This window comes from Apiospora phragmitis, assembly GCF_038363925.1.
Source record: "Apiospora phragmitis strain CBS 135458 chromosome Unknown utg000003l:1.0-2676785.0:1.0-2680665.0, whole genome shotgun sequence".
Taxonomy (NCBI): domain Eukaryota; kingdom Fungi; phylum Ascomycota; class Sordariomycetes; order Amphisphaeriales; family Apiosporaceae; genus Apiospora; species Apiospora phragmitis.
Window position 1 is genome coordinate 333,930 of NW_027117401.1, and position 22,418 is coordinate 356,347.

The 22,418-nt window shown below is 54.5% G+C and overlaps 6 protein-coding genes across 6 annotated transcripts; 2 read left to right on the forward strand and 4 right to left on the reverse strand.

The window, feature by feature from the left end:
• Nucleotides 1-344: 344 nt before the first annotated feature.
• PG994_002513 (Actin-like protein arp-6) lies at nucleotides 345-1,697 on the reverse strand (the record flags this gene model as incomplete). Its single annotated transcript, XM_066853922.1, has 1 exon — nucleotides 345-1,697. One exon carries the CDS (start codon nucleotides 1,695-1,697, stop codon nucleotides 345-347), a length of 1,353 nt encoding a protein of 450 aa, XP_066719777.1.
• A 625-nt stretch (nucleotides 1,698-2,322) lies between these two features.
• On the reverse strand, nucleotides 2,323-3,582 carry PG994_002514 (ankyrin; the record flags this gene model as incomplete). The annotated part of the gene is made up of 1 exon (XM_066853923.1): nucleotides 2,323-3,582. The coding sequence occupies one exon, from the start codon at nucleotides 3,580-3,582 to the stop codon at nucleotides 2,323-2,325; it is 1,260 nt and encodes a 419-aa protein (XP_066719778.1).
• A 1,176-nt stretch (nucleotides 3,583-4,758) lies between these two features.
• Nucleotides 4,759-6,033, forward strand: PG994_002515 (uncharacterized protein; the record flags this gene model as incomplete). The annotated part of the gene is made up of 1 exon (XM_066853924.1): nucleotides 4,759-6,033. One exon carries the CDS (start codon nucleotides 4,759-4,761, stop codon nucleotides 6,031-6,033), a length of 1,275 nt encoding a protein of 424 aa, XP_066719779.1.
• Nucleotides 6,034-6,977: 944 nt separating this feature from the next.
• On the reverse strand, nucleotides 6,978-8,900 carry PG994_002516 (ubiquitin fusion degradation protein (Ufd1); the record flags this gene model as incomplete). Its single annotated transcript, XM_066853925.1, has 4 exons — nucleotides 6,978-7,021; nucleotides 7,093-7,192; nucleotides 7,259-7,303; nucleotides 7,620-8,900. The coding sequence occupies 4 exons, from the start codon at nucleotides 8,898-8,900 to the stop codon at nucleotides 6,978-6,980; spliced, it is 1,470 nt and encodes a 489-aa protein (XP_066719780.1).
• Nucleotides 8,901-11,065: 2,165 nt separating this feature from the next.
• On the forward strand, nucleotides 11,066-13,409 carry PG994_002517 (uncharacterized protein; the record flags this gene model as incomplete). Its single annotated transcript, XM_066853926.1, has 3 exons — nucleotides 11,066-12,643; nucleotides 12,727-13,085; nucleotides 13,151-13,409. The coding sequence occupies 3 exons, from the start codon at nucleotides 11,066-11,068 to the stop codon at nucleotides 13,407-13,409; spliced, it is 2,196 nt and encodes a 731-aa protein (XP_066719781.1).
• Nucleotides 13,410-17,709: 4,300 nt separating this feature from the next.
• On the reverse strand, nucleotides 17,710-18,744 carry PG994_002518 (uncharacterized protein; the record flags this gene model as incomplete). Its single annotated transcript, XM_066853927.1, has 2 exons — nucleotides 17,710-18,022; nucleotides 18,257-18,744. The coding sequence occupies 2 exons, from the start codon at nucleotides 18,742-18,744 to the stop codon at nucleotides 17,710-17,712; spliced, it is 801 nt and encodes a 266-aa protein (XP_066719782.1).
• Nucleotides 18,745-22,418: the final 3,674 nt, after the last annotated feature.

A 22,418-nucleotide genomic window follows, 5' to 3' on the forward strand; every position in this document is an offset into this window, starting at 1 on the left:
GATATCTTCCGTCGAGACGTAGATTGACGTGCCTAGGAGGTTACGAAGCACTTGCTACCTACCTGTGCTACTAGTCGGTGACAGGAAGAAGCTGAAGCAGTAATACTTATTTTGAATCAGCACTGCGCGGTGGAATCACACCACCACCACTTGGTTTTGCTGTGGCTTTATTGGTAAGGTGACAAGGTCACTTCACTGCTGCAACAAAGGATTGATTAGCATTGAGAGCATTTTGGCTTGCATCAGGGAGGGATTAATATACCATCATTGATTCGCTGAATTCATTTTTTCTTCTTCTTTTCCTTCTCAAGAATGGTTCTCTCCTTCCCTCCTTACTGTAGGTATCATTCACTATTCCCCGTAGCAAACTTCCGCGCCACCCACGCGCCGCCGTACTCCTCGTACTCCTGCTTCGTGACGCAGAGACCGGATATGTTCTCGTGCCTGGCCAGCTTCGCGCCGCCAACCCATGTGCTGGTGATCGGGTCGGCCGGCCGCGCGACGCGCACGATGCAGTCGTCGGGCACGAGCTTGACGATCTCCTGCTGCAGCCGCTGGATGAAGCCGTCGAAGAGCGCGTTGCCGCCGACAACACAAACATTGGCCAGCAGGGCCGGCCACAGCCCCGCGGGCACGGCGAGGAGCGACTCCCAGACGAGGTTGGCGATGCCCGACTGCCGCATGCCGATGTCGGACGGGTGGAACAGCAGCTCGGGCACGGTGAAGCGCTCGTTGCGCAGCGTCAGGACGTCCTCGGTGGCCTCGCCCAGCCGCGCCAGTTTTCTTGCGCGCCCGGCCTGTTCGGGGTCGAAGTCGCGCACGATGCCCTTGGACCGCGTGTGGAAGTCGGGCAGGACGTACTCCTTGGCGACACCACCACCCGTCAGGTAATCCGCCCGCTGCTCGCCGCGGGTGCCCTTCCAGGCCCGTTCGAGGTCGGCGTCGAAGTCGAGCGAGACGTAGCAGGCCTGCTCCTTCATCTCGTTGACGATGTGCGGCTCGTTGCGCATGTCGTAGTGGCGAAGTGAGATGAGACGGGCGAGGTAGTTGGTCAGCACCTTGCCGCCGACGTCGAGGCGGCGCACGGCTGAGTGTAGCGGGCGCCCCTTTAAGAGGGGCGTCACCGTCGTGTGGGAGTAGCCCGTGTCGACCAGCAGCATCACCTCGGCAGGTAGCTGGGCGACCGTGGCCGGGTCGCGCGGGGTGCGGAAGACGGCCTGGACGTCGTGGTAGGCGTTGAGGGAGGGCCCGTTGGCGCGGTAGTAGCTGGCGAAGCCGTACTCCTCGAAGACCATCTGGTCGCAGTTGGATTGTAGTACCGGTAGGGCGTTGGAGTGCTCGGCCAGGACGAGGCGGGTGTCGGCGGGGTCGCAGGGCCCCTGGGGCGCGCCGGCGTCGAAGAACTGGCGGTCCCAGATCTCCTTCTGCGCCTCCCAGCTGACGACGAAGCCCTTCTCGACGGGGCGGCGGAAGGCGATCTCGGAAAAATCCTTGCACTGGTCGAGCTCGTGGCCGACGTAGACACGGCGGTCGTCATCGCGGGCAATGCAGTTGGGGATCAAGGTCGGCGTCTCGTCGGTCGTGGCGTTGTCGTCGTCGGTTACGTAGCCGGCCTTGATGGTGTGGGCGCCGTTGTCGAGGACGAGGGTGCGCGAGGGCGGTGCCGGGCGCGACGTCTTAGACTTTCGCGGGGCCATCTTAGGTCTTGTCGCGTCCAGATCAAGTTCCGACAAGCTCAGCGAGGCGGGCGCAGAGATTCGACACACCACAATACTGCAAGTAGATGCGAAAAGACTCTTGTTACCCGAGCCGTGACAAGCTTCTCCGTCGCATCAATCGGAATGCAGCGCAAAGATGCCGCTGGCTTGGTTCGTCACAGAGGATTGAGTGGTTGAGAGGTTGAGAAAAGATTCCAAAGGCAGCAAGCAACTAGGTTAATTGAAAATGACGTTGGGGTTCTGGAAGTTTAGTGCACGGACGGACTGCTACTACCGGGGGCGGGCTTGGGGCGCAAAGTTCAACAGCCGGATCTGCTCAGGAGGCGGGCCATCACCATCTCCAGACTCGGTACTCCAATTGAGGGAAAAGGGTTGATTTCACATGTTGGAAGACTGGAGCTGATTTCCTATGCTATTGTTGCCTTCTGTTCTGTTCTATAGCCGGTTGGTCTTGAGTAAGTCACCTAGTCCTTGACTTACCATACTTACATCTCATCTACAAAACATGCACTCATCCATATGTACCTAATATCAAGAAACATACCTAAACAAGATGGACATTAACGTCCATGCTCGCGGCCCAGACGGAAAATGTATCTCGTAGTCACACACTTAAAGCCGACACTTTCGCATCAGCGGCGGCCTTGTTTTCTTCCGACTTAAACTTCCCTTTATTTACGAGATATTGGGGCAACCCAATCCTCTTCAACTTGATAGCAGCCGATATAGCATCTTGCTGGTCGTCATCCAGAGCGTCCACAAACGCCCCCTTCTTGGCAAGGTACTTGGCGCCCTCGGCATTATTGTGGCGAATGGTGTGATGGATGACCGGCACCCCGTTGAGCACGGTATCGACGGGCAACTTGGCCACCAGTAGCGCCCGCAGCAGGCGCAACGAACTCTGCTCGCACGCGAGGTCCAGGACGCAGCGCCCCTCCCGCATGGGCCACTCCACGTTGGCCGGCGCGTCTGCCGCCGCGAGGTGCGACATGATGTTGACATGCGTCTGTATGCGCGACGGCTTGTCGTTGGCCTTGAACAGGCCGCCCGCGCACTGCAGCGCCAGCTCGAAGGCGGTGAGCCCCGACGCGTCCCTGATGCGGGACGAGGCGCCGTACTCGAGCAGGATTTCGACGGCGTGGTGCAGCGACGTGCGCCCCGCGGCCCCGGCCGGCTTGTCGACGGTGTCGCCCGCCTGCTGCTCCTGGCTCTGGCGCAGCAGCCACTGTAGCACCTGCGCGTGGTCCGGGTGCAGCTCGCCGCGGAACTGATTTGCCGTGATCTGCAGCGGCGTCGCGCCCGACGAGTTCTTGGTCTTGACGTCGGCGCCCTTGAACAGCAGCATGGCCACCGCGTACGCGTCCTGGCGCCGTACCGCGAGGTGCAGCGGCGTGTCCCCCGTGCCGAGCAGGGCGAAATTTACCCCGGCGCCGGCGTTCAGCAGGATGGCGAGGGCCTGCCGCCTGTGCGTATCGAGAGGCAGCGAGTCGTCGCCGTAGAAGAGCAGGGTCAGCGGACGGTCCTTGTTGGCATCTGTCGCGTTGGCGTCGGCGTCGGCATCCACCAGGAGTCGGACGAGCTTGGCATATCCCTGGAAGTACTTATTCGCCACGGCGGCATGCAGGGGCGTCTTTCGGTTGTTCATCTGGACATTCACATTGCCGTTGAATTTAATGAGTTCCCGTACACATTTCCGGTGTCCCTCGGTGCAACCGCCGACGGCGGCGAACATGGCCTTCGGACGGGGTCTTTGGACTGTGCCGGGGTTGCAGCCATGCTCAAGCAGGAACCTGAGCTGTTTCGGGTCTCCTTGCCTGCAAATCCGGTCCAGGATGCTGTTACGCCCGCCGCTGGCATTATCCATTGCTACCTGGGGATATAATATGTTGGCGAAACGGCTTTTGGTGGTCGTCGAAATAATAGACGTTGGCGCACTCGAAGCAGAGTCCCACGCCTGCTTCAAAAACCCCTTCGGGTCGATCAACGGTGACTGTTTACGTCGGGCTGGTGTTGTCGGGTCCTTTTTCGCATTGACGGCATTGAGCCTCCGAACATTGTTGGAGGAGAGAGCGGAAGGCATTGTCTCCTGATTGACACTGGCGGCACCTTTTACAGGCCTTTTGGCGTTTGGGACGTCGGGCTCCGCTTCCTGTGTCTCTGATAGACTAATCCGCGCCTTCTTTTTAGTCTTTGGCTGTAGTGTAGGAGGTTTGGGAAGTGGCTGCGCGGAGACGACAGGTTCGGACATCTGCTGAGCCCCAGGAACGGTGTTCTCAGCCGTGCGATGTGGAGGTTTGCTGGTCTGCCCCGAACCACCAGTAACTACCTTGGCGCCTGGAGTCTTCTTTTCAGAGGACGGTGGCGTTTTTGGATTATGGGCATGATTTCTTGGCTTCTCTCGGGTTGCTGTGCTCGAATCTGTAGTTGGGGTTGTGCTGGTCTGTCCCGAATCACCAGCAACTACCTTGGCGCCTGGAGTCTTCTTTTCAGAGGACGGTGGCGTTTTTGGATTATGGGCATGATTTCTTGGTTTCTCTCGAGTTGATGTGTTCGAATCTGTAGTTGGGGGTGTGCCGGCAGAGATGGATTTGGTGTCACCTCGAGTTTCCTTTTCCGAGAAAGGCGTTGGCTTTTCTAGGATATGGAATTGCAGTTTTGGTATTTGGCGAGGTTCTTTCCGCGTATCTGTTGCCACGGGTGTACCGGTTGCCGAAGGTGTAGCGTCGTTTGAAGTCTCCTTTTGAGAGAGAGAGGTGGTGACTTCTCTGGAGTATTGACATGAGCTTCTGCTGTCTCTAGAGTCCCCGTGTTCGCATCTGTAGCTAGGAATGTGCCTGCTGACAGGGATTTGGTGCCGCCTTTGCTATGGATGGTGGTGAAAGATTTTGGATTCGAGGCAACAACATGGGAACTAGGACATTCATTCTGTCGTTCAGAACCCTTCCTGCGGCTCTCACGGCTCAAGCCAGAGATCTACACGACCACCTCGAGGATCATCCAAGCCAACAATGGGCCGATGAAACGACTGCGATGGGCAGCCATGGGGAAGGACAAGGCCACTCACATCATCGGCGAGATCGCGAACATTAATACTCGGCTGGAGTGCCTTCTTGACTCGGTCGAGCGAGAAAACCAGAGCATTGAGAGCGCCCGCTTCATTAGGAGTCTCATTTCCCTCGCTTCGACCACGGCAGAAGTGGTCGAGATCCAATTTCTTCTGGGAAATGCCATGACGCAAAGCTCCGGGAGGAGCGCCATCAGAGCCGCAGCGGCGGTCAAGCAGATCCGACTCTGCATCGGGGCCGACCAGCGCGAGGACGAGATCCAGCCCCCGCAGAAGGAGACGCGAAGCACCATCCCGCCACTGAGAAACCTGAAACGAACGCTTCGGCCCTTCGGAGGCAAGGCCCTCGAGTACCGCGGCTTGGAGTTCGCGTCGTACGACAAGCAGCAGGTCCTTGTGCAGTGGAAGGTGGCCGAGGACGACCAGTGGCCCAAGTACGCGGACCAAATGAAGAGTCTAACGGTAGTTTTGGTGTCGCTTTCCGACCAGTCTTTCCGATGCCTGCCCTGTCTTGGTTATTACTCGGCGGAAAGCCGCGGCCGGCACGGGCTCATCTTTTCGCTGCCAAACAGTTCCGGTCCTTGGAAGATGGCCTCTTTGTCGCATATCATCGAGCAACAGACCCGAGTGCCACTGAACCGGCGGCTTCACGTCAGCCGCGCGTTGGCCGAGACAGTGCTCCAGCTTCACACGGCTGGGTGGCTGCACAAGAACCTCCGATCGGAGAACGTGATATTTCTAGGGGCCTCGGATGCCAGTGATGAGGACATGTTGCGCTCAGAACCGTTCGTCATGGGTTATGATTCTGCACGGCCCGACACCACCGATGCGGCAGCGGCGTTCACACAGTCGCCCGAACCAGACCTCATGGCCGACCTCTATCGCCACCCACAAGCCCGGGGCCTTGGCCGGGAGACCTTTCAAAAGCGCTTCGACATGTACGCATTGGGGTGCATGCTCCTGGAAATCATGTGCTGGGAGCCGCTATTGAGCATGCACCATAGGTTTACTATGCCTGATCTCGCACTCGGCATCAAGGAGGAAGTGTTGAAAAACAAGGTGATCGAGATACCGACAGTGTGGGACCTGTTTAGCAGCGGCGAGGCCATGAGCTTCGCAAGACACCAAGTGGGGGGATACATGGTCGAGACCATGTCCATGTGTGCCAAGACACCTAAGGCAGACGGGCAAGACGCATCTATGGATGTGCAGCATAACGTATTGGAGAAATTGCTGTGGTGGAGAGTGTAATGGGCAAGCGAAGTTCGGGGTGTTGGGTAAAAATTTCGTAGTTCGATACGACATGAGGCCGGCGTCGGTAGTGTTACGTTTATGTAACAACCGAGGTATTCGGTACAAGCAGGGATAGCATTCTGCCGGATACGTTTGTGGTGGTCCTTGCTTAGTAGGTACTTATCGCTTTCTTTCCTTATGCTTTTACACAACATACCATATACCCGCTACATTCACTTATCCTAATTCTAATAGGTAGCACTTCTTTTGCCACTCACTCTCCAGGTATATTATGCTAAAGCGGAATTGCTTCATTAGGGCTTAAGTATCTTGAAGCGGGTAAGTCAATCATTTAAAGGCGAATTATTAATATTAACTTTATCCAATCTCGGTACTCCAATTGAAAAGAGTTGATTTCACATGTTGAAGACTGGAGCTGATTTCCATACTATTGCCTTCTGTTCTGTTCCAAGCCATAGCCGGTTGGTCTTGAGTAAGTAGATTGGTAGATAAGTAATCTAATCCTTGACTTGTCATACTTACTTCTCGTCTATAAAACATGCATGTATCTTTATCCAAAAACATAGTTGGGATCTAGCTGTTTCTTCACTCAGTTCAGACGCATGTTCGATGGAGTTGAGTTGATCTTATTCTTGAGGGGACTTGTTTGGTATTGGGTACGGACGATGCCTCCTGTAACCGTTACCGTCATCAATCAGATGAACACCGCGGCAAACTACCTGACTTGCACCGTCGTCGTCGTCGTCGTCGTCCTAACACATGCTTGCATGATTCATGCCCCGATCTTTGCCAGCTGAGACACCAGCGGTCAATCAGATATGTAGCAAAGAAGTCTGCCAGAAAGGTTTTCCATATTCCACGCACGTATTGCCCTCAGGTTATACGGAGGCAGCTGGCATATTCCATCTCAGGATTTACCAGTGTCCAGAGAGTGTTCGTTCCTATTCGTCCAGTTCAGTGAACTCATCGAACATGCCGATTCCGACTCGAGCACCCTGTCATGAACTCATTAGCAACAGGGAAAGCCAAACAACCTCGGGGAGAGGGCCAACATACAATCGCATAGCGTCATGGTCGAGCCTTCATGATGGATGAGGCAGTAGCCGCCACCGCAGCGTTTGCAGTGTCGCTGCGTGCTGGCGATACACTCCATGCACTGTTTTGTTGTGTCAGCAACCGGCGTTCGTTCCTCGTTCCATTGATTCTCAAGGCGCCAACTCACGTTATTTTCGCATTCCCAACAATCCTTCTTGATCTTCCGTTGGCCCTGTTCATCCATGGTCAGCAGCTGTATGGATAAAGCACTCAGAATGGGAAATAGCAATGAAGTCAAGGCGGTTTCGACAGGGGGGTTGCGCAGCATACGTTTATCCTGGATGAGTCAAGCTCGGAGGCTCTCCGCATCCTTCCTTCTGTACAGGAACAGGGAGTGTGTACATGTCTTGGTATGGGGTAAGTGTGTGAAGGGTGTCGGGGTTTCTTTTCTCTCTCTTGTATTCGTTTCCCTTTCATCTGGGGCGTGACGGTCTTCCCTTTTTGCGGCCACGGAGGGGGTTGTAGCGCACACAGCATCCCGCTCGTACCTTTACCTTGGGTTTCTCCAATGCGGCGGCCTCGTGCGCTGCCAGTCCGTTGGTCTCGTCGTCGAGGGCGACAACTTGGACGCCCATCAGCTCCTCTTTGCCCGGGACCTGGTAGCAGGCCTCGCACCACCACTGGTCGCACGCGAAGCAGTACCGCTCGCGGATGCAGTCCTCGCACCGAGGGACGAACTGCTGCTGTTGTTTCGGAGAGGCCTTGGATCGCCCTTGCGGCCGGGTGGCGGCGCGGACGTTGGACGAGTCCGTGGCTAAGGGGGCCAGAAGAGGCAGCTCCTCCGCCGGCGATTCGCCGTACGTTGTGAAGCCCTCGGGCGCCGCGCCGCAGGAGGCGCACCCGCCGACCGAGTACGTCGCGACGCTCCAGGGGTGCGTAGGGGTATCGCCCGTGATGGGCGCCGTGGCGAAGGCGGGAGAGTTGCGGTGCCGCGGCCCCGTGCAGAGGACGGCGTCGAAGAGGATGGACCCGCGGCAGTCGAGGACCGTCTCGGCCCAGCCGGCGCCGACGGGCTTGCTGATGACCCGGCCCTTCTTGTGGTACCAGTCGTCGCCGCCTTCTTCGTCGTCCTTGTCGATGGCTTCTTTCAGCGCATGCGCCGACTTGTGGTTCCAGTTCGCGCCGACATTGGCGGTGGCCGGCGCTTGTTGCGACAAAGGCGCCGCCAGAACGGGCGCATCGCGCTTGCTGAAAAGATACAGCCCCTTGAGACGGGGCGTGTCCTCCGGCCGCGAGCGCCGGCACGCGTAGCGCAGCGACTGCATCAGCTTGCGGTGGTTCAGGTGCTTCGTCTCGCGGAGTGAGAGGATGCGCACAGCAGACTGGGGGTCCACGAGGATGTCGTGGACGAGCTCAGCGGTGACGGACAGGCCGTCGAGGCACAGCGTCTGCACCCCTTGGAAAAGGTGCTGCCGCTGCAGGCTGCTGAAGATGCCCCTTAGGGGGCCCGAGTAGAAGTCATCCTCGGTGAGGTACTCGTCCAGCTGGACATTGCGCCAGACTTCGCCGCCGCGGTCGACGCCGGCGACTTCGAACTGGGCGGCCTTGACGTGGGTCAGGTCGAGGTGGCGGAAGACGTCCGGGTCCGAATAGAGCAGGTCCCGGAGCTGCTTGGAGGCGGCGGTGAGGTTGAGCAGGGCCGAGATGGGGAGGTAGGGGACGGTCTGGCGGAGCACCAGCGTGTTGGACAGGAAGTCGGCCAGGGGAGAAGAGGATTCGGATGAACCGGACAGAGCGCGCGTGTTCTGGTCCAGGGCTTCCAAGGCCATTACATGCAGATGCCGGCTGCTGTAAGGTAAGGCGCTGGGTTTCAGATAGGGGCGGTGTTGGGAATACCGTCGTAAAGTTTTGGTTTGAAGCAAGCTCAGCTCAAGCTTACATGCAATGCAGGGCAGGACGTGGGGTCGACAGCGTGGAAAGTGAAGCGCAAAGAGGTATCATACGAGTTCGTTACTTGCAAGAAACAGAGAGAGAATGAAAGCGCAAGTCTTTTAAAAAAAGCTTGGGCAGGGAATTGGCAAACAGTGAAACAGTCGATCGTTCACCCAGTTAACAATTGGTCCGGCATGACGACTGGTATACAACACTTTTTAAAGTAGGCAGGTATAGAAAGAAGAGCGGTGACACTAAGACTTATCAGATTGGTGTGCTGCCAACTTTGGTGATCTGACAATGAGGTGTGATCATCTCGAATGAGGAAGACTCGGGGCCCACAGGATCTAGAGCAGCTAAAGTGTTCTAAGGCGAGAGGCAGAGAGTCCGGAGGGTCCAGAGGGTCCAGAGGAGACAGGACCCTGTCAGGAGGCAAGCGCAAGCAAGTGCAAGCAGTAGCAATAGGGTAGAGAAGACATGCAGCCAGGGTCGTGGAGCCTTGCAAGCCTTGGTTCGTTTCTGCAGGATGACCCGGCAGCTATGCGATGCTACCACACGATCATGGACGAATGAATGGGGATTGGCCCCTTTGGAAAAACGTGAAGACTGAAAGATCGCTGGCGTGTGTTGGATTGCTTATTTTTGGGAAGGGCCTTGGGCTCGCTAACCTGGTAAGCCCGGCAAGGATGGACTGCTTCTCCTTCCGTCTTGGCCAGCAGCAGATCTGCTAATAAAAGTAACTACATAAGGGCCATTGCGACAGGGCGAAAATAGAACACCAAACCCTGTGCTCAGTGGCACCGGGGGTGGGGAAGGTCGGAGCTGGGGTAGACGTCGCTGATACGGAGACTATGTTGCAGCCAGTTTTCAAGACCATGGATTTCGTTTCGTGAATCGTCACAACCCCTTCTGTTGGATATTGTTTTTTTTGTGGTTTTTTTTTTTTGGAAAAGGCTGTATCATCATTTTGTTTCGTTGGGCCTTGGCTTTCTGGATCGACGTCTTGGCCTTCAACCCACGTCCAGTCTATTTACTTGGCAAGTTGGCAACTCAAGGGAATGACACTCACAGACGGGAACAATAGCCTCCTCTTGCGCTGGTCTTGTTCACAAATACCGAGCGGCCTGCTGTCGGTGGGATGCAAGATGCCATTAGTAATATCGTACTATCATGTACGCTCAATAACTCCGTCTTGGTCACTATACGGCTCTCCACTGGCTGGATCCGCCAAGGGAAACAGATAGTGGCCATGATTCAGTGCATCTCCCCTTCATGGTAGATCGCGACGAAGTTGTGTGTAGGTTCTGTTGGTTGTCCGGAGCAAAGCCCGATGAAGTGAGCCCGACAGGTTGAAGCATCCTGATATATCTCATTCGTTCGAGTCGAGGACAGCAGACCTACTAAACACACGGGATAATTGCATGTCTCGGGACTATCCACCGAGCTAGCATTGTGCCACCCAGGCAGGTATAAGCGAGAGGGTAGGCGCGTTTGCCGTTGGAATCACATTAAATAGTGGGATGGTGATATCCAAGCAGGTTGTTATCGACACTGATGACAAGTGAGCTCTGCATCTTATGTGTAGAATCATCCATTTTATGTCCATGGATTGATCAGCTAGAACACAGCTTCAGGCCTGTGCTATCAGCTCGGAGATAAGGCCCCACCCCCACCATCGGAAGGTGGGATGGAAATAGCACCGAGCACCGGCGCACCCAACAGGCGGGCGTCGTACGTAGAATATCGCAGAAAGCTAGAGGCTGCTGACTGATTAGGCCAAAAGGCCAGAGGTGATGAAGATGCTTCCAGTTCTAGGACAGCATCACCAGACAAGAAGTATGTAACTACATGTACCACATTTTACCATCATCGCCGGCCCAGCCACCTACTTATCTTGCCACTGACTGTCCTTGCTGGCCTAATCCACCAAGCAAACCAAACCAAGGTCGGATCAACATTTCACTTTCGCAATTGCTCAAACCCTTTGGCCTTCTGGGCCGATTTCATAACCCGCGATAGTTAGCATTACCTACCTCATTACCTACACAATCAAGAGGCAATCATGGAGGAACGGCTACCGTTGATCAAGTGGTCTGCCACATTCGCCGTCGCAGACCCCGCGACCGCGACTGCGACTGCAAAGAACCTCCCAGGCGACAATATCATCCTGCCACAGTCCGCCCTCGAACAGCTGATGGCCGCCACCACGGCCGCATCATCAGAGTGGGAAAGCCGACCAACCCCCATCTCGCGCAGTCGCGACAACCCCTACTATGAATTCGAGGAGATCCCCGTCGTTGGCAACCAGCGGGTGCTGGGCCCTTTCACGTTCCGACTGGTCAACCAGGCGAACGGAAATGCGGTGCACGCCGGCGTACGCGAATTCTCCGCCGAAGAGGGGGAGGTCGCCCTGAGCCCGTATCTCCTCGACGCATTAGGCATCGACCCCAAAGAGCTTTCGCCAGCTGCTGCGCAAGACGGAACCTCTGCCGAAGACGCCGTGGATCTCGCCGACGAAGCCAAATCATCCACGACGACGACGACGACGACTCGCCCGCAGATAACCATCCACGCGAAACAGCTACCGAAGGGCAAGTACGTCCGCCTACGCCCCCTCGAGGCCGGCTACGACCCCGAAGATTGGAAGAGCCTGCTGGAGCGGCAGTTGCGAGAAAGCTACACCACCCTGACGAAGGGCGCCCTGCTGTCGGTCAAGGGCGTCAAGGGCCAGACGTTCCAGTTCCTGATGGACAAGTTCCTGCCCGAGGGGGACGGCGTCTGCGTGGTGGACACGGATCTAGAAGTCGACATCGAGGCCTTGAACGAGGAGCAGGCACGGGAGACTGTCCGGCAGATCATGGCCAAGTCGCAGAGGGCGCCGGGAACGGCGGCTGGAAGCTCCCAGGGCCGCGAGATCAGCATCTGGAAAGCGGCCGAGGGTCAGGTCATGCCTGGGGACTACGTGGACTACGTGCTCCCTTCCTGGGATCGCTCACAACCGTTGCAGATCGAGATCAGTGGCCTACCAGATGACGGCGACGCGGTCGACTTGTTCGTGTCAACGAAAGCAATGCGGCAGAGAGCTCTTCCTCGCGATACGGAGCACGTCTTCGGTGTCTTTACGGCTACAGGAAATATCAAGACTTTAGTGATCCAGCCGACCAACGCCGAGATGGATGGGGTTAAACAACTGCAGATCTCAGTTCACGGCTACTCTAGTTCCAGGTCCGGCTCCGACTCGACCGCGCCGGCGCCAACTCGTTTTACCTTGCGCGCCCAGTCTGTAGCGGCAGAAAGTAACACGGGAAAAGACGACTCGGCCATCCAGGCAACCGCACAAGCTGGTGGACCGGACGAGGAGCAATGCAGCAATTGCCATCAATGGGTCCCTGGACGGACCATGGTGCTGCACGAGAGCTTCTGCCGGCGCAACAATATCACATGCCCGCAGTGTGGCGGGGTGTTCAAGAAAGATTCTGGCGAATGGCAGCATCATTGGCACTGTCCACACGACGATGGTCACGGTTCTTCCGAGGCGTCCAAGGCGAAACACGACGATGTCTTCCATACCGACCGGCAATGCCCGAACTGTCCCTTCCAGACCAACTCGATGCCCGACCTGGCTCGCCACCGCACTAGCGTATGCCCGGGCAAGATCATCTTCTGCCAATTCTGCCATCTGGAGGTGCCTCAGGAGGGCGATCCCTTCAACCCGTCGCCGAGACCCTACTGTCCGGAATAACCGCCCACGAAGTCGCCGACGGCGCCCGCACGGCCGACTGCCACCTCTGCGGCAAGATCGTCCGCCTGCGAGACATGGGGACGCACTTTAAGCACCACGAGCTCGACAAGGCGCAGCGGACCAAGCCCCCGATCTGCCGCAACCCGAACTGCGGCCGCACGCTGCACGGCGTCGGCCGCGGCGGGGCCGTCTCTGGCACGCAGATGGGCCAGGGCCCCGGCAACGATCTCGGCCTCTGCTCGATGTGCTTCGCCCCGCTGTACGTGCAGCTGCACGATCCGGAGGGCAAGGCGCTCCGCCGCCGCATCGAGCGGCGCTACCTGAGCCAGCTGCTGCAAGGGTGCGGCAAGGCGTGGTGTGCCAATGAGTGGTGCAAGACGGGGCGGGCAAACCGCGGGCTCGAAGCCAAGGGTCGAGCACCCAGGCCATCCTACCCGAAATCCAGCCCCTGATGGCCGCGATCCCCAACAGTTCGGAACCCATGTTCTTCTGCGTCGACGAGACGAACTGCAAGCGCAGGGACGTGGCAGAGCTGTTGGCGGCGATGGGGGTGTGGGCGCTGGAGTGGTGCGTGGCGGCGTGCGAGGCGGAGGGGGTGGATCCGGTGATGGCGCGGGAGTGGTTGAAGAATTGGGCGCCTACTGTCTCCCAAGCTAGTGATTAAGGTATATAGACTGGACTGGGCTGGACTGGAAATAGATTACTACCACGTTGATACCCCCTATTAGATTAGTCATTGCTTTAAGTTCACATCCATGAGCACGAAGTTTGAAAAAAACGTGCGTATCCCGGATCATGTCCCCCGCGGGGACCCCCGATTCAAGGGTGTCGCCATACATCCCGTCTCTGTAACCAAGTATGTGATGCATCGATGTTCATTCGTCGTTGTGCTACCTATGTCTCGGAACCGAACGAAGGCTCGCGGATGGGTTGGTCAGTCGGAGGTTTATCGAAAGCTGCGCGGGCGCCATGATGACTGCCCAGAACTGGGATCGATTCCGTACAAATAAACATGCCACCCTATCTTTCAGGAGCAAACCCACATTATAAACCAAATCAGTAACTCCCATCGAGGGAGAAAAAGATGCAGAGATTGGCCGGGTTCGTCTTATATAAGCCTGGGCGCTACACTGTGTGTTTGCCGGGTGTCTTGGACAATCTGACATGGGTCAGCAATGGCGCCAGTTTGGAGGAGCGAGCTCGTCCAGCTATATCACACAACACAATCGGCATAAAACAGCATTCGGTAGACGACATCATTCGGGACTTGGTAAATGAGTGAACATTCGAGTAAAGTACTGCTGCTGCTGCCGCCATCCATCCACACATTTCGGGCTGCATAAGTAGGTATGCTGCTGCTAGTACCGCACTCCATCCCCTCTTCCTACAAAGCTCCCAATCAGCCCCCTGTCCATATGGCCATCAAGGTGTCTGCTTTCCATGGGTGGTGGTGCCAGCAACAAGCACAATCAACACCACCACCACCACCACCATGTCCCAAAGGGAAAGAAACCAGGCCTATCAGCCCCTCATGGTGCTGTACTTAGTGGGACTATTGTTCCTTGGTCGTTAGCTTCCATGTATCATGCTTGCTCGGCCATCATGTAATCGGTATCAAGTTAAGTTGTTGTAACTCGGAGAACCAGGTACTTACGCAGCAAGAGCAAGAGTTGCTAGATGGAAACATCGAGAGTTAACTAGCTGTTTACTTTATATATATATGACCGAAGTTGACAAGAAGCCGACACGGGAAGAAGGGGGGACTCACCAGTTCGAGCAAGCGCACGAGGTGCATCCACAGCTGGCGGGCTCCATTATGTTGGTTGGTAGGGTTGGTAGTACTTGGTTGAGTATTTTGTTCTTTGGTTGGGTAGTAGCTGGGTTCTGGTGGGCAAAAGTCACTTGTGTGTGGAGGAGGGATATCTTTTGAGAACCCTTCTGGCAACATTGGACCCTTATATACAGCCGTCGAGACCCTTCCTCCACACCACCACCACAACCACCACCACCTTCACCTTCTTGCCTTCCCCTCCTTCCTCCCAATATCAGCATCACCCACGCCCGGCCGGGGCTTGCACACACACGCACACACACACACACACACACAAGAAAGAGGGGAATATTGGGGGAGTGGGAGGAGGAGTTCAGGGTTGCGGCAAGCGCGGATTGGTTGTCTAGTTCGTTCGGTGCATAGAGCCAAGTGTATCACGACATCCCACTATCGCTTCCACGCTGAAGGTTCGTTCGCTCCCGTAGCTCGGTGGCAGAATACAAGGCCCAACCCCCCAGCCATGAGCCTATCACCAGGGTCAGGCGCCCTCCTTCAAGTGCGGGGGGATGTGGTTTTCGATGAAAGTGCGCGCCCAACGGGCTTTACCGGAAGTCCTAGAGTGGCGGTCCCACTCACCAACTCGTCCCCCTTCTCCACTGGTCGGTCGGTCGTTGGATATTTATTTGCTGTGTTGTTGTTGTTGTTGCGCAAACCGGTGGCTGGTGGAGTCCGCCAGCCCCGAATGTCCTACCGAAAAGTGAGGCCTGCATCCGATGACCTGGGGCTGACGTAGTTGTACCCCGACGGCTTCTTGGCAGGCATGTGACATAACAGATCAACACTAGAAAGGAGGATCTACAGTATAGAGTAATAACGCAAATCGACTCTGATATGGGCCCGTTGCTGATGAGATAAATGATGCTGATTGCAGCGGTTGTACGTCCTTTTGCTTCGTTTTGTGTGGTTCCTGGCAAGCATCCGGTCAGCAAATAGCAATATGTTATTTCAGTGTCTGCTCTCATTTTGAGACTTTATGTGCTTGCTCTCTGAAGAGGTTGACGAAGTATGTATATGAAGTTTGTGTATTTTTTTGATATGTGAAAATGGGAAGTGAGTAATGGCTCCAGGGGGGGAAGCTACTTGCAGGTCAACCGGAAAAGCTGTTTCCCCCGTGAGCAACATATTACACATATCGAGCTGTAAGCATTACCTGACAATCGCAACGACCAGCATGACCACGCCACTGACGTGAAACCGATACCATCTTGGGAAGGGCTCCCAAGCTTAGTGTGGGAAAAAGATGCTTGTTGTGGATGTTGTGGGGGCGCTGAAAACCACGCATGAAGTCTCCTGATCCTCTTATTCCCGTCAGCCAATGCCATCTTTGAGATAAGAAGGGCCCTCGGTGACCAGAAGAGGAAGATCATACAGTGGTTTCGATTCAGGGAAGGGATGGGGATGGGGGCAGAGAAAAACTCACCAGTCCTGTCCCATGGGCTTCTCGATCACCCGTTCTGTGCTTTGTGAGAAAGGTCTCTGTAAGAGACAGAAGTAACAGCACCAGCATGGCTGCTTTACCGTCATATTTCCTCAAATATATGGCTACAGATTTCCAACTGACCAAGCCGGCACTATCTAGACGAGACATGATGGCTGGCTCACCTTCGATGGGGTGTAACAGATAAGATTCAGAGAGGGTCAAAGAATGGGACATGGAATCCAGTGAGCCCCCCACGGCTTAGGAGCTCCTTACGAGATGGAAACTGATCATCACCATAGCTGCGCATGCAAACGAGACAAGTTCCTGGGCCACGAGCCACAGCCAAGATCAGCCCACCGGTCGAGCAAGGAGGGATTCCCTGTTCCGCAGCCACAACCGTTCCTTTTCGGTCTGTAAGCTGGGGAGCCCAGCATCTTTACGTAAGTTGATTAAGAGAGTGTCTGTAAAACAGGCCCTAGTTTGAACCTAGCAGGCAGTACATCTCAGCAGATGCTCCCCGGCTTTCTTTTCTGTAAAGGGATTGCCCCTTCCCCTGAATCCAGAAGCAATGTTGCTGACAATGCCCAGCGGTGACAGGCTAATTACTATATATGGATTATATAGGCCTACCCGAGAGTCTGTGCAAGACTTCGGAAAATATTTGCTGCATTAGAATCCATAGACTGGACTGTTGAGCTGTCACAGAACGGGGTTTGCATACATGTTCGCTTCAGCTCTGCTGTGGTGGCAGCAGTAGTTCCAGCGTTGGGAACTGCGCGAGTACATATGCGCAAAGCAATTACACGAGGAAGCGTGCAAGTTACTTTTGCTCAAGCAGGCTGGACTCTTATATCCACACAGAAGATTGTCTATTTAAGATATCTACGAGTTGGGCCAATTGTGTGAGGCTTCGGTTGGTAGGTGTCGTGTTTTTGAAGTTTCCATTCCCCTTGAGGCGCCCAGGCGTACGCCACAGTCGCCCCTGAAACGCCCTTGTCCTGCGCCACCACACCTGCCAATCAGTCATAGATTAAGATAAGGCCCATCTTTTCATCTATCAAACCAGCCATAGAAGGCCCATTAGTATAGTGGCAGTATACGTGCTTTGGGTTTGTTCTTAATTGCACGTGACCCGGATTCGAATTCCGGATGGGCCCTTCCTTTTTGTCTTTTTCCCTTTAAATGGATGTCGTGGAATCGGAGATGGAATTGGGTTGTTTCTGTTTTCCTATTGGACATTTCCATCCTCTTTTTGCTCAAGCTTTCCAAACCGGTTTCTTCGCTCTTGGTGGTGTGGAGGATAGCTCCAGCTGCGGTTTCCCTGGCCACCCCACCACCGCGCAGGGAATCTCCCGGGGTGAACCGCATTCTATTCTCGCGAGAACAGCAGTGACTTGCCTCGAAGCAAGAGACTCCTAGGAGCAAGAGCACGGTGACATTTGCGCCGATGCTCTATGGCAAGCTTATATCATCAAGTGCATTGAACAAGCCGACAGCTGCGACGATCCTTTTTGTTTGCATGAGGCGCAAAGCCCCGGAAAACCAGTGTCTTGTTCTGTTGCACAAAGCAATGCGACTCAGTCCATGAACCTCCCCGCAAAGATCACACCAAGCACAAAAATGAAGTAATTCCAAGCTCTCATACGCCCTCAGCCATTGGTAGCTAGGTACGTAATGTTGTCCGCCCATGTTCTCTATCCACTCCCCACGGATTCACTTCTTAGGCTCGATGCCATCACCTGCGATGCCCTGCCAGCCGCGCGTGAGCTCAGAGGGAACCCAATCGTCCACAAACTCGGCGTCGTCATCATCATCATCCTCTCCCTCTCCAGCATCGTCGTTGTCCGAATCCACGTCCATGGCATCAACACCGTTGTCACTGTAATGGTCCTTCTCGTTCTTGTTGTTGTTATTGTTGCTCTTCTTCTCCTCCTTGGGGAAGAACAGATGAATCTTGTCGGTGAAGACCTTCTGCACGGCGTACTCGGCAGCGATTCTAGAGCTGGGACCAGGCGTGGTGGCGGCACTGAAGGAGAGAAGGAAGGAAAACGGGAGTTAGTCTTTTGCTTTGCCGCTCTCTCTCTCTTTCTCATCGATGCTCTTTCCGTCCGCCTGTATATAGCAAGTCGTTGTACGCTTATCCCCTCCTCTCGAAAAGGAAAAACGAGGGGAAGGGGGTGAAAGGGGTATGAGGAAAAGGAGGAAAGCAAGAAGAAAAAAAGCAGAATGGTAAATGCTCGATTGATTGATTAGCACTTACTACTTGAGACGGATTTCGTCGGCAATGGCGTCGGCGACGTCGCCCTGCGCGCGGCGGCCCAGCGCGGCCCAGGCGGTCGCAGGCAGGGCGTCCCGAGCCATCTTGACGGCGCGGCTGCGCTTGACCCGGGTCCGCTCCCGGTCCTTGGAGGCCGCGTCCATGCTGGCGTAGTCCTCGCGGCGCCGGATGTTGACGGCCGAGGCGGAGAGCTGCTTGCCGCCGCCTGTCGACGAGGATAGCAGCGGCGGCTTGGTGGTGGTGGTGGTGGTGGTGCTGTTAGGGGCGGCGTTGCTGTTGTTGCCGGGGTCGTTGCTGCTTCTTTCGTCGTGCTGCTGCTGTTTGTCGGCAATCATTTTGCTGGTAACGGGCAGGTGGCCTTGGATGGCGTGGGCGGCAACGGCGGCCGTGCCGGGGGCCTTGCGTTTGCCTTGGCCCTTGTGTTTGTTCTTGATACTTTTAGTGTTCTTGGTGCTCTTGGAGGAGGCCATGTTGACTGCTCTGGAGGGTTGTCGGTCAATGTGTGTGTGTGTGTGTGTGTGTGTGTGAAAGTTTGGCTCAACGGTTTCTGTATGCTGGTTGGCCGGGGGAAGAGTTCGCTTCAGAAAGTGAACCCGGGCCTCATGAGAACCAATCTGGGTCGCCGGCCCCTTCTTTCCAAGCTAGCCTTTCCAAGAGTAAAGTTGAGTCGCCGAGTTGCTGATGGGCAAATGACCTCGGCAAGGCAAAACTTGAGTCGTTGACCACACCACGAAAGAAACTGGTCCTGAGTAGGATAGCAGGACCGGCGAGCCAAATGGGGCATGATAAGGGCGTAGGGCGTTTCATGATGGAAATACGCCCTTATACCACTGCCAAAAGATGAAATTTACATACAGTGGGAAGGTGGGCATGTGTTTCAAAGGAGCCTTTCATTGAGGTGCTCTGTATAACAGAGTCCAACCAGGCTCATCAGGAATGGCGTGAGCCTCCCCGAATGGAAGTTGTGTTGTGAAAAGTTCACAAGGCATTGACGCTGTATCAAGGCACTTACTACTCGGTTTGGTTCTCCTGCGCTTGCCCTCATTCAAGTTGAATTTGTACTTTCATGAATCAACAAACCACCGACAGAAAAGAGCAGCAGTTCGCTATTGAGCTTTCTGCTCCAACTAGGCTATCATACTTTGTCGTGGTGCACAAAATATAGAATGAGGTTGCAATCACGATTGGCAAGGCCGATCATCGCTATGCATGGCTTTGTCGTAATATCCCAAGATGCACCAGCAGTTCCCTATGTCCCCTATGTTGATCTGCCTTTGTAAATTCTCAACGTACAAGTCCTGCTCATCCAGTCCTCTGTAAACGTACATATCCTATCTGATCTAGCTAGAGCAAGATCTTATGAAGCTCTACTTCCATGGCATATAATTGTATTATAGGAGACTTGGTCAACATGCCCCTTTTCATGACATTCACAACAAAATAGCAAGCGAGCCGATCAAAGTTAATAATAAGCCAATTCATTGGCCATCTGGACTTCATGAAATTATTGTAGGATTTGTTCCTTGGTAGTGTTTTCGTCTGCAGACTTTTCAGCAAACTATTCAAGCTCCATGGCGTCCACCCCGCTCTCCATGTTCGTTTTTATCAACATCTCCACACGTGCTGTTGTTCTAGGATGGAATGGAAGGTATCTGACTATAAGTTCTTTCTAGTGGCTTACTGCATATCCTTCATCTGAACCTGGTTTCCGGACTGCATCTTCCATGCCATAAGCTACTCCAGTTGGGTTTGCTGGACGGCTTCGAGAAACGCCGTTGTCAACTAGGTGTTTGGGATGAAGCATTGGGATCGGGCGATCGCCATTCACTTTTGACCGTGAGTTAGTGCAATATGCCATGCCTGTTTTGGTTGGAGGGTTATCATTATGTACTTGCTGGTTTTGCTACCTTTGCTGCCATGGAGCCAAGTCGCATATATAAGATCGCCCTTTTGATCTTCCTTACCTGGGCTATCCTTAGTCTACTGGTGTCTCTGACTGTTTCGGGTCTCCATGTTCACACCGGCCTCTATTATTTCAACGTTTGGTTCACGGGTCATCTACCCCTGCAGAGTGTGATTCGATCTACAACAAGACCTTTAATGTGTTTAGAGTTGTGTATGTGTGTGAATAGGCACAAAGACTTCACTTGTGATGCCGACAAGTACGCGCCATATTCTCAGATAAGCTGTTGTTCTTTGATAGCGAAGGGGCTGGGTGTCGTTTTCGATTTGTGTAAATGATAAAGCATGTCCAACACACAAGTCGCTAACGGGGTGCACATCTGTCTCCCTATTACACACCACATGCCTTGAGCGCCTTCGGCCTTTGTCTGGCCACGATTGCGTCCCTCATAGTGTGACTTATCATGGAAACAAACGACAGGTCGTCGTGGGATGCCCTCCGTAACTGCCACTTGCCTTGGCAGAGGGAGGCCCAAAGACCCGTCGGAGCAGTATGGCTCTCATGAGAAATCATGCAACGAGGTACCTATGTGATGGGTGCTTGTTGGCTTCTCACCTCACTAGGAAATGCCACCTTTGTTGGCCTGCGAGTCATATTACCCGAGACCGACTAAATGGTGATAGCATGGCAGGCCTCTTCTGCAGGTTCCATAGCTGAGAGGTCCACGTCCCGTGTAGGAGGGAGTACGGGAAGGAACTGTTCTATGTGAGCTAGAGTTACCAAAAGGTGTACTGGCAATGTGCGAGATTCGAAATCAGGACCTTGTTGCAAAAGGGATGAACTGGTTCACTGCCACGGAGCTAACATGTCGATGACGATGAACCAATTCATACCAATCGGCGAGCTGTTACTATCAATGATGGGCTCGTAGTAATGTACTAAGTACTTTATATTCAATGTTACCTGATAGATGTCTATCTAAATGCCAAGGGTAGGGGTCAATAGTCAAGCTTTTGGCTGTCAAAAACGGTTCTGCTTTCTTTGAGGTCGGGAGTGTTGCTGATTAACCTCCCTTCCTACACATACGTGTTGACCATGATCTTCTGCATACACTTATCTAGGCCCAACTGATGGGAGTCATGATGGCTGCAAGTCATGTAGTCAGGGCTGGACGCAAATGCCCTCTCCCACTCACATATATCTAGTCACAAGGAAAGACACGCTTGGGGCTCTAAAACCAGATGGACTTATTCCACGGAAGCTGAGAAACGGCGATAGGTGGGGACTTATATGATACACTCAACCTACTTACGTGGAATGATCTGAGGAATAGGATGTTGTCTCATCCCGAACCAATCATGAACCGTTCTGAGTTGGGCGATCCGAGTCTCAGATCCTGACGTCGATCTAGGCGTCGTCCCAGGTTTTTTGGCCCACGTCCGTTGAAGAGCCGGAGGCCTGATCCATGGGCGCGTATAGCCAGGGGTTGTGGCGTGGTGGGAGGAAATTGCATCTGATGGCGTCAACGTCTTGTTGACATGCACGTTGAGAAGAAGCAAAACACAGATACTGGGCTAGGATCGGATATATGCTTGTCTCGTCTCAGCTACCAGGGTGGTGGTGATGAGGATCTATTATTAGACGAGGCTCACCTTCTTTCGGGCTAGCTGATCCCTTCTAACCTAAGCCGGGTCCTCGATAGGGCGGACGCCTCTGCCGATCTCTAGCGGGGTTTTGACATCATGAGCGCGGGTTAGAGCCCGCACCCCTTCTTCAGCTTCTTCTCCTCTTTCGCAAACCACGTTTGCTCATCAGTGAGTATGTAACTCCTGAACAGTTGGCATTCCTCACCAGTTAATCCTATCGGCATCACGCATTTGGAGGGAAGATGAGGCACAGAATGCGACAACTCAGGAGTTGATCGATTGTTGTTCTCCAGTTCCCAGCTTACTGTCGCTCCGACCCAATCGAGACGGGGGACCACGGGCGGAGATTAGAAGCCAAGATGAAGGGGATTTGCCGATCCATCGCCTAGGTCTTACCATAGCGCCCTAGCCTCAATTCGCTTTTCAGCTCTACCATCGACCGACTTTGTTTATATACGGCCCGCTTCCTGTCGCCATGCAATTCCGAATGTTCTTATTCAGGCTCTCACGAAGTAGTAGCAAGACCTGAACCCCATCTCGTCAATTCTTCGGCAGTCTTCTTTCCCAGCTACTTCCGGCGGCACTGAACACAAGG